Here is a 12,172-nt window from a genome sequence, read left to right as displayed (position 1 = left end):
GTCTCGAATTATTATACATGATTTTTACTATCTGTAGACTTTTTGGTGCCTTCAGCTATGGAATTTTAATAAAGTAATGTTTTTCCTATAGCATGGACGACTTTAATTGGGAAAATGTTATTTTATTATATTTTATTTAAAGGGCAAAGTGTAATTTCCCTTTAGGGTTCGATTTACAGTTGGAAGGGGATATAAGGAGATGGAGACCTAATTTCTTATTATCTTTTGCATATTGAAAAACTTGTTTTTGTGAATTGGCTCTGAGAGAGCAATTCTTCATCTGGGATGCAAACCCCAGGTTCTGGATTGGCTGGGACGTAGCCCTCAGCAGTTATTGGCCTTGGATTCTTCAGACAGTGTGCGTTGCTATCAGGGATAGAGTACACCATTCTTTATTGTGGATTCAAGTTGCAGATTTATGGTTTCAGCGTTACAGATTGATTCTTTCAGCTGGAACGTGATTCCTTGCAGTCTTATGGCTGCCATTTGCAGCAGTTTGGCATCATTGTTGGATGTAAGCTCCTTGGAACTGCATTGGATTTATTATTTGACTATATAAATCAGAAATCTGCTTGGTACGATTTATAGCAATTCTGATTTGGCTCTATGTTCTTATTTATTTTCAATCTCCTCTCATGTTTATTGTTCATTATTCATTACTATTGTGAAAACTATCAAAAAACACAAAACAAAAACAAAACCTTCTGCAACTTCTGTCTATTCTCAAAGACCATCAAAGAAATCACAGGAAAATATAGTTTATTAATTTAAAAACTACAGCAGATCAGCAAGGGCATCTACCAGGGATCTTTCACACGAGGGTTGTGGTGATGAATTGTCCCGGTCAACTACAAAGACTTCAAAAATAGGGACATTACAATTTTTTTCTTTTAGAGTTATTTTTTGTAAAATTTTTGTAAGAGAGTTTGTGGGTCCGTTTTAATAATTTCTTGAAAGAACCTTTTATCCACGTTCATTCTTATTTCTACTCCTATAGGTCCTTTGAACCAATCTCTGTACGTATCATGTTTTTTGAGTGCTTCATTTTTCCTTCCTTGGCTATGATCATTGGTGATTTGGCATCAAACAACTACTAGATTTTAAAGGGAGATCATCATCATTAAACACAAGGTGAGATGAATCCTGATAAAAATTAGGTGGAGTGCTTGAGTAAAATTAGTTGGAGTGCTTGCATGTCTAGGGAAGCCTGTGAGAGAAGGAATTGGAGGAGAGGCAGGAACATGAACATCTAGAACCTTCTCAGCTGAAACCCCCCCATTAGGTTGACCTAAGTACATCATGACTGAAGAAGAGACGACTAGTCTCGATGTGAACTAGGCAGTAGGTTTTGTGATCATCATTGTAGCTAGTTAGCATGAGTTAGTGACTTTTGGCATCTAACTTGGTGTGTTTAGAATCAGGGATCCAAAAAAATGTAGTAGAGCCAATTTTTTTGAGATAACTGATTCTGGGCTTACAACTTGACCAAACCTCTTCGAGAGTCTTCTTCTTGACAACCACTGTAGGAGAGCGGTTAAGAAGATAGATAGTAGTGTCGATAGCTTTAGCCAAAAACCTCTTTGGAAAGAACTTGTTTTGAAGCATAGGTTGGGCCATTTTGGTGATTGTGTGATTTGAACATTCAACACCATTTTGTTAAGGTATGTAGGGTGTTTTGAGTCGACACTTTATGCCATGTTGATCATAGAAATTAGAGAAGGTAGAGGAACAAAACTTTGCCCCATTGTCAGTTCTAAGAGTAATAATATGTTGATTGACTTTTTCAACAGATGATTTGAACTTTTGAATACAAAAAACACCTCTGATTTTTGACAAATAAAATATACCCACATTTTAAGACTGAAATCAGAAAAAAAAAATAGAAAATAGTTCGACCCAGTAACATAGGGAGTACACATAGGTCCAAAATCATCAACATGGACTTGTAATATCTTTCAGGCTCTCCAAGACTCACCATCCAAAAATGGAGTGCAATGTTGCTTCCTAGCCTAACATGCTCTGCAAACTCCAAGATTATGTGTTTGAATTCTTGGCAGACAATGAGAAGATCTTCTTGAACAAGTTGAGAGAGGTAGTGCATATTCAAGTGCCCATACTGTTGATACCAAAGAGCATTGATAGAGGAGCGATGGGCTATTATAGCACGCTCCTAAGAATCCCTAGAGTCAACAAGTCTAAAAAGACCATGATCTTCAACACCAACAACAACTGTGGGTTGAGTTTCCCGATCAATGATACTACACTAATGCAAACGGAAGTTCACATCAAGCCAAGGAGAATGTCTCCAAATTTGACTGAAAAAGAGAAGATTGAGTTCCATACCTGGAACTTAGTACACATCAAGGAATATCAATTTCCTTCCTCTAGATTGAATCTAGGTATTGCCTTTTCCAACAATGGCATAATCCAAAATAACTGACTCTAAGAATGGTTGGAAGCCTATGGACCAATCCGAGCTATGAGTGAAGTGGTAGGAGGCACTTGAATCAATATATCAGGCAAAGGATTTGACATGATTTGTAGGTCTTTTAGCCATAAAAGCGTAAAAGGTAGATTCCCCTGGCTCAGTGTGCTCTACAACATGAGCTTGAGGCTCTAAACTAGATTGCTTGGCTTGACCAGTGAAGCGTTTTCAACACTCCAACTCCATATGACAATACTTATGGTGGTAGTTGCACTGAACTTTTTTCTTCTTTGAGCCTTTTGATGGAAAATAAGCATTCAATTGAAAAGATGAGAGAATAGATAGGTACCTTTGGATTTAGCTGAAAAAACTTGAGTGGTAGAAGAGGAGTGGGTATTACTGTTGAATTGTTGTTTTCAATGATCTTGTTGTAAAATCCTTTTCAAATGCTCCAAATTTTGTAGTTGTTTGACAAAAAGGAACCTAGTGGAACTGATTGTTAAAGGTTGTAGCTTCAGTCAAATTGATTTGACCATGAGATAATTTGTTGGTAAATCATCATTAAGATAAATATCTTATATATATAATATATATTATATTATATTATATAATATATATTATATTATATTATATTATATAATATATATTATATTATATTATATAATATAATAATATATTACATATATGGTTATTTATATTACTAATATATTAATATGTTAACTAGTGATGATTAACCATAGAGACATGTCTCCTCTCTTATTTATAAGCCTTCATTTGCATATGGAATACAATCAATACAATGGCAATTGTTAGTACGTTTGTAGCGATCCTAGAAATCGACCTGGTATCAGAGCCAACTGCAAATATAACAAAGAATAAATACAAGCAATATTATAATGATTTACCATGGACTAGATTAGCCATTAACTGAACCATCCCTACGTTGTGTGTGGAAAAGTCTTTGTACAACTACAACACTGAAGTCATCGTATTACGTTTGAAGGAGAGAGGACTTGTGTCACAACCACACTAGATTAAATGGGACATTAATCCAAGAGTAGAGATACAAGCCTGTACAGAGAGCTCCTTGCTAAGTGGCTCCTTGAGCCAGATCAAACCTGATTCTGTGACAATGACAAGGGGTGGATGAAGTTGAACATTTAAAGGAAAGTCATCGTTCAAGTTAACACGAAAGTTATGATGGGAAAGGCATCTAGTTATTGATTGGTCACAGACAGTGAACATTCAATTTGATAACATGGCTCCGACATATTCCAATTTTTCTCTATGAAAAGTTGTCCATAATAATTCTTTGAAACATATCAGTCGCCTTCTCAAAACATAAAATGTTGGACAAATCATTTGATTTCTAGTTGTTTAGACCTGCAAAAACATTTTGTTTGTCCTTCGAATTCTTATTTGAGTTTTCTTGTGGAGGGTGATTGGATTAATCATCTACAAACTATTTAGCCTTGCAATTTCTGAGATTGAAAGCACTTGTTTATAGAGATGGATGAGGTGAAGGGCAATGTGAAGGGGTTAAATAACCCATTTGCAGTAGGATATTCTTCACTAAAATTCAAAAAGCAAGGTTGAGTTTTGAGTTTGTCTTCTTTAGACGGTATAGCTGCGATTAACGTGCAAAGACATTGGTAATAATAGGTTGAATACGTACTCTCGAGCAAAATGTGGTGGAAGCCATTGAATTGACTATGCATTATATGTAGGTGTTATCCTTGATGGGAATGAACCAGTACTACTACACCTAAGTATATGGGACTTCAACGAATACATATTATATGTGGTGCTTGGCTTTGGAGGGCAGCGTACATTTTTTGCATTTCGTTCACTAGAAACATCTTAGTAGATGCTAATTGTGTATTGCTTATCTAAATTAACAATAAAGTTGGTGATTAAGAAAAGCTAGACTCTGATGTGGCATCTAACGGTCCTATGGTCGACGAGAGATCATCATGTCTACGTTCTTATGAGAAGGGGCGATTCGGTGAGAGATCAATTTTTGTTTCTTTCAATTATCATTAACTAATAAGTTATAATTGTGCAATGTCAATTTTGGACTAGTGGAGATGGTTGACATTAAATGGGTTGTGGCCAGACTTGAAACCGGAATTTTAAGTTGGCAGCCTTATTGGTTCGATCCGTTCAAAGCTCTCACATGGATACCATGATCCACTCAAATAGTGGACCCCAAGAAAGTGTGTGTTCCATTCATTTTATGTATCCATTTCAGCCAGTGAAGGTAGGCATTGATTATTATGAACATAAGTGAATATACATTGGAGTAGATCGATCACAAATTGTTGTGAAGAGGAACGTACCAATAAAGTTAATGTTGATAATAAATGAGATAGATATGTATTTTTGTTATTTTTAATTTATTTTTACAGTCACATTACATTATTATATGTAATATTAATAAAGTAATAATATGTATTATAAAAGTAATTTGCTTTGATTTTTCCTTTCAGTCTATTCTTGCAGGAAAAGAAGAGAGGCACATTAGGAAGGCCACCAAATCTGAGTACCCTTCTATGACAAAAGGGAGTTTGGCACATCTGTCAGAGAGGGAGTAGATAGATGACATGTCTCAGTTGCTTCCAAGAATCTTTCTCATATTGGTTTGGAAGGAGTAGACTATGTTGAGATGGTTTCTCTACTAATCAGAAAATTATCATAGTTAAAGGGACTATGATTCATGGGATCAAGTTCCATGTGAACCAATGATATCTAGACTATAACATTCCTAGATAGATAGATACTTGAACCAAGGAGCATAACAGGTTATCAAAGGCAACCTTGGACAAAGAGAGGGAGAAGATAGAGGATATGTTTTAGATTTAGAGGGAGTTTTGACACCTTATTGGAAATAAGCTCAACAAGGAGGTCAAAAGATTAGTGTTTCTTTGTGAAGAAGAAATTCCAAGTGAAATCCCTCATAATACATTCTTCTCTATGAAAGATAAGTTTGAGGTGAAAACCTTATTCTCTGATATAATCCATGATGGATGTCATGACAACACCACATGAGAATATCCGTAGTGACTTCATGTGTATGGGAACCCTCTTGTGTACATCATGAGGAAGTAGAGGGAGCTTGACATTTCATTAGATGCAACCTTGAAAGACAGGGAGAAAGTAGAGGAAACGTGTATTCTGAAGAGGAAACCATATACAATTTCCTCCCTAGCTAAGAGGGAGTGTTAAGGTTGTAGCTCCAGTCGGATTGACTTTACTATGAGGTACTTTGTTAATAAATCATTAGTAAGATAAATATCTTACATATATAATATATATTATATACGTAATATAATATATGTTATATATTATATATAATATAATATGTTATATATTACATATATAATATATATTATATACGTAATATAATATATGTTATATATTATATATGTAATATAATATATAATACATATTATATTATACTATATTATATATATGGTTATTTATATAACTAATATATTAATATGTTAACTAGTGATGATTAACCATAGAGACATGTCTCCTCCTCTCTTATTTATAAGCCTTCATTTGCATTTGGAACATAATCAATACAATGGCAATTTTTAGTACATTTGCAGCGATCCTAGAAATCAACACTGATCATTAGAGACAGACAATTTAATGAGCTTGACAACTTCTCAATTCTTCTCATCAAATTTATCCTACTCTATTTCTGTTTCCTCGAGATGTTTAGTCGTGCCTAACATAATTGTGTCAAGATACTTGTACTCAAAAGTTGTTATTGTGCGCTGCTTCTTGGTATTTTAGTTCTCATTGAATTTTTGACTGCCTTCCAACAAAATGTTTATCAAAGATGCAATTGCACATTTTTTGGGGTATGAAAAAACGACAAGACTAGATGGCAAAATGCAGAAATTGGAATGTGCTGATTACAAAGATAGATACTAGTGCAACTTTTAATGGGACTCTCTTGGCACAAAATTCAAGACAAAAAAAATGAGATACTTGGAAAAAACTAAAGGTAGCCTATTTGAGATCTTGAAAAAATCTCTTAAGGATATGTAAAAAAAATAGAATTCATACTGACATGAACTCAAGGCACAGGAAATAAGGCATCCAAATAAGTCTGTAAGCAACCTAGTTGGGGTCTTGAAAAACCCATGAAGAATCTATGATCAGATTTTGAATCCAGTAAAAAAATGAGAGTTTTGAACACCGGCTTCAAAAATGTTCAAAAAATGGTAGAAAATATGAGGAATCATTTATTGCAAGCATTGAAATCCTTTGCTATCAGTAGGAGAGAGATTGTGCACAAGACTGACCAAATAATGTTGGAGATTGGATGAAATGGCCGCAAACGAAATAATGAAGGGCCAATAAATGCTAGGCAAGTGGAAAACTTGGAAGAAAATGTCATTTTCAGCAAGAAACAACCATGTAATTGTGAGTAGAGGAAATGGTTGTTGGTTGTAGAGAGCTATGTGCAAGAACATACATCGAGTGATTCACAAAACGTGAACAAACGGTCTATGAAAGGCATTTGAAAAACTCATGTGGGTCTTAAACACTGACACCCAAAAAAGTGCCATCAAATTCAAAAATAACATAGCCAAAAATGAGAGAAAATCTCATGAGTTGCAGGGATCAGGCTGTAGACGCAGATAAATAATGGTGGATGTTTTTTTAAAACTTTATTATTATTATTATTTTTTGATTGGTTAACGACCGAAGCCTAATTCTTTATATTAATAAATAAAAATTACAATTTTCTCCGTTCAAACAGGCACTGATAGGAGAGAACAGAGAAGAAAACCTCCAGTCTTGCCCAAGACCTAGGTCCTATTTAATTTACATAATAATGGTGGATGTTAACACAACTCCCAAAAAGGAAAAAAAGAAGTTTTGAAAGAATAGGAGATGTACATAGATTGGTCCAAGGGACTTACGGGAGTAGAAACAAGCACAAATGTGGGTAAAAATTTCTTTCAAGAAAATTTTAAAATAGACTCATAGACTCCCTTATAAATTTTCTTTCGAAATGTTTTTTAGAAAAAATCAGCGTCATCACTACCATATCTTCTTCCTTCATCTTGTGGTCAATAGCCTCTGTTACATAGATCCTTGATTTTCAGCAAATGTGCTTGGAGAGACATCTTCTCACCCATCATAATAGAAAACAACTAATTCTTCAGAAAGAAAGTACGACTCTTATTGGATGTTTCATTAAGATCATTTAAGAGATTCTAGTTTTCTTTAGATATTTTACCAGAAAGGCGCTTAAAGGGAATTGATCATTTGTAACTGAAAGTTTTGGTTGCATGAAGCTTTTTGATCGCGTTTGTCCCATCTATTTTGATCCGCTTGGACCGTTGTAGGATGGGTTTCTGTACCCAATACAATCTTTAGCATGACAACAATATTCAAATATCGTCATCATGCACTACTCCCAGGTGTTGAAATTGTGGCCATTCTGTTCATGTTGTAGCTTTAGTCAGATTGAATTGACCTAGAGATGATCCTTTTATGGTTGTTGGTTAATCATCAATTAGACAAACTTCTATATATATATATATATATGTTACCCGGGGACGCGTTTTTGGGAAAATTGACCCCGTCCCCACGTCCCCCCATCCCGGAAACTCGGAAACTTTCGGAAACCTTTCCCTTAGCTGTCCTATAAAATTAATGTTTCAGTTTTGATAATTTGTTTGATTTCCACTCTCATGTGAACTCAAAAGTTAAATTATTTAACACAAACATTATATATTAAGGTTCTATAATTTATATAAGCATGCGTTACCCATGTTTTTATATGAATATTTAAAATTTCCCTGTATATTTTAAATTTTTCCTACTTTTTATATAGCTGTTCCCACTGCTGTCCCTTGCTCCGAGAAAAAAAAATCCGTCCTGGAAACCCGTTTCCCCGTCTCCACGTCCCCCCATCCCGGAAACTTGGGGTAACATATATATATATATATATATATATATGTATATTATATTATATTAAATTATATTATATATAGATATGTTTATATTATGGTTAATATTGACTAATTGGTTATTAACTTATAAATTACCGTAGAGACATGTCTTTTCATGATACATGTCTCCTCTACTCATATTTATATACATTCAAATCTGCACTTGGAAGAAACAGAAATGATAGGAAGTGTTATTATATTTGGAGTGATCCTTCCCCTCAACATGGCATCAGAGCAAAGCTGTAAATTGAATTACCTTCATTGGAGAGCGATAATCAGACACACAGTCAGTGAATGGAACAGGGAAAGAAGAATAAAAGACATTGCCAAGTCCTAAGGATAGTGATGGTAAACGAAGTAGGGATTCTAATTAAAAGAAAGAATAAATCAGAATAAGATAAGACAAAAGGTAGGAGATATCATATAGCAGAAACATTTATAAAACATATAAGATTTGATTTCCTTTCACCAAAAACTCGTTGAAGGAAAAGGAAAAAAAACAGATGGACAATAGGATGAACACCACAGATCATTGCCAAGCAAGTAGTGAAGATTGGAATAAGAACATGGAAGAATATTGAACCACCGAATGTCTCACAAAGACGAATGAAGGACAAAAGCAAATAAGACAAGGAGCATCATAGAATCTTAAACGATCGCAATCTCATTGGGGTTGACAGTAGTCATTCCTCAGAAACATAAACTAGAACAGCGAAATGAGAACAATATGACTATGATTGGCAGAGGCGAAAGAATAAGAAAGCAGATGCAAACGTTACCAAAGTCAACAGTGACAGATAGGAAATACCACAAAGGAAGAAATAATAATAATATTAAAACCTTAGATACTGCACAACGTATAGAGTCCAAGGAGGACAGCGTGACTAAGGTTGACACCATCATATATTATGGTGATTAAAGGAAGCTGCGTCCAGCATTAAGAACATCTCTAAACTGCTACAGTATCGATTAAAGGAAAGGTGGCAATATTATTAAAGCAGATAATACTGCAGAAGTTCACTGCATAAACAATGAGACACCAAATTCAGAAATATCCTAATAAAGAAGTAGAAGAAAAGAGACTTGATAATTAACAAAATTCAGAGTGCACGACACGCAAAAGCAAAGTGTGTAGAATCTTGCTTCTTACTTTGAGTGGAATAAAGCCTGACAAAATATAATTATGCACTGTCGAATAATAGCGGGTTGAGTACACAATATTCATTGAAATCGGTTTCCACATGGATCAAGTACGCAACACATAATCGCAGATTTAAATAAATCAGTAATAAAAGAATAGAGCCCTATTAAACATAAACAAGTAAATAAGGAAAGTCAAGGACAATAAAACTAAGGAAAGTCAGCTTGCACATGGTTTCAGTTTTTGACTTACACATGAGTTGGATGGACTCATTGGTTCACTAGCTGAATAGATCTTGGTCTAGGATTGATGGGAGTTATAGTCTGATCATAGGGGATGGATTTTTAGTCCTTTCTTTATTCACGACAGTGATGTACCCAGGTGTATTTCAGACTGATGACAGAATATATGGTCTCTCTGCACCCTTGGTGATGACTTCAGCTATTGAGCAGTTTGATTCCTTTGTTAGTAGTTCAGGATGGGCAGTTATGATGGATGGTATGCATTTCTATGGTAGATCATTCATGGATGGAGACTAGTCTAGTGTTGATACCTTGAGATATTTATATATCACACCAGATATTTGTGACAACATGATATTGTGAGATCCCGGTATTGGTATGATTGGTGCTTCACTTCAGCGGTGTATTGATGAGTGTCTTCACAATTCTGGATGCATCCCTATATTGGAGTAGCACAATAGGTTGATGGAGCATTTTTCCCAAGGTTGATATTGGATCTGGGTATTCTGGTCATAGCACGCAGAGTCGATTGCTTGAGGGCAAGCAATCTATGGGAAGGAGGACTGTAATATGCCCCCTTTTTTAGATCCTTTTTCCATGATACACCATTAACATTTTCTGCCATGGTTCTGCAGGCTAGCATGGTCTTCTGAGTTCTTATGAATATAACTAGTTAAACTAATTATTATATATTTGGCTACTTTATAAACAGTTGAATAATTAATACTATTACTATATACTAATTAATAATAAATAGAAGAATAATTAGTTTAAATAGTAATAGACATTATTAATAATGAATATGATAATAAGATTTTTTATCAGTCAATCCATTTGACTAGAGTTATGAACTGATGAGTTCACATTTGGGGATCCCATCCCCATGGTGGCATGGGCAAGTGTTAACACATTATTGTCAAGATTTGTTTCATGTTTATACTACATTCTCCTCCTTACCGCTTTGGTTAACTGAGTACCTCCTTCTCTCCTCGAATCCTTATCCCTCTATGACCCTTTTCTCTCCATCGCTTAGATCAATGAATCTCCTTATATCTCCCATGCCCATCATCTACAACCCCATATCTCTTCATTATTTCCCTTGTCCACGATGACATGATATCTCCCAACACTTCTTTGTGAATCTATGCATGCATTTTTTTATCATGTCAATATCTCTGCTCAAGCATGCGTTTCAACATTTTGTCAGCAACGCCCAATAGTAATTGCTAGTGAAGTGCTATAAACAACATCTACACCAGTACCAATATCATGCACCTGTGTATGTCATTTGACTTCTAACCATTCTTTCTATTTTCAAGTATGAGCGGGCAAGAATTGAATCCTTGGGTGCCCCTTCAATAGGGCTCGTGGCTTACAAAGCAATATGTTATAGATTTTTGTTACAACGTTGTTTAATTGCGTAATATACTAATTTGTTATAAATATTTCTAATTGAGGGGATTTAGATACAATGCATCTCTTGTTTACTTACCATGAAAAATATTTTATGTTTTAACATTTAGATGTAAACGGTTCAATGTCAAACTTTTCTCATTGCTATTTATTGAAATAATTACAATATTGTTACTACAATTATTATTCAAAGAACTTAAACTTATGCTTTACTTTACGACATCAACATTCTATTAGTATTACTACAATTTACAACTTTCTTCAATATAAAAACATTGTGGCAGGAACATGATGCAACTGCATCCTCTTATTTTGTACATGTGTTTATGTTTTGACATTCTGATTATTTTACGATATTCATATTTTTAGTTTCCTTTTTATAGCTATTCAATATTTTACCAATATTTGCAGTGCAATCTTATCTGTAAACTCAGATTTTATGTTGCATTTAATGCAGACTTAAGTATACTGATTGGTCTCCTTAAAGTACATTCTATCTAATGCCGATTTCCCTGGTTATTCCCATAAAGCAGTTTAACAGTGCCATGAGATGATTGTTATTAACAATATACTTATCGAATCATTTGACTTCGCAGTGATTGCTTTTATAATTTAAAATATTTCAGTTATATCATGACAAGCTAGCATTTTATTGCAATCTAAGCGGATAACGAGTCAATGAGATTTTGCAGGAGGACCAAGTGGATCTGGCAAAACAAGTTTGGCTCATAAGATGGCAAATATTGTCGGTTGTGAGGTGATTTCCCTTGAGAGTTATTATAAAACAGATCAAATTAAGGATTTCAAGTTTGATGACTTTAGCTCCCTCGATTTACCTCTCCTTTTGAAGGTATGATTCATTTACAATTCATCGAGGAATTTCTGCGCTTCCTGACTTAAATCAGCAAGCTTATAGTGTATAGCATCTTATATTTGTAAAATTATTTTAATTTGGAAGGCCATTTTTTTT

General features: G+C 34.5%; 1 protein-coding gene across 5 annotated transcripts in view; it reads left to right on the top strand.

The window, feature by feature from the left end:
- LOC149535137 (P-loop containing nucleoside triphosphate hydrolases superfamily protein) overlaps window positions 1–12,172 on the top strand; it is a 280,366-nt gene that overhangs the window by 67,124 nt on the left and 201,070 nt on the right. For all 5 annotated transcript variants that reach the window (XR_016358029.1, XR_016358030.1, XM_089807307.1 and 2 more), the window contains one exon: window positions 11,895–12,052. Coding sequence is in view for 3 of the 5 variants with exons in the window: in XM_089807307.1 (XP_089663433.1) it covers window positions 11,895–12,052 (158 nt within the window). In the remaining 2 variants the exon portion in view is untranslated. The remainder of the gene's footprint in view (window positions 1–11,894; window positions 12,053–12,172) is intronic.

Source organism: Cupressus sempervirens, chromosome 10, assembly GCF_028749045.1.
Source record: "Cupressus sempervirens isolate cs-2001-9-10 chromosome 10, ASM2874904v1, whole genome shotgun sequence".
In the NCBI taxonomy this organism is placed as follows: domain Eukaryota; kingdom Viridiplantae; phylum Streptophyta; class Pinopsida; order Cupressales; family Cupressaceae; genus Cupressus; species Cupressus sempervirens.
This window is presented reverse-complemented; position numbering and strand designations above follow the sequence as displayed.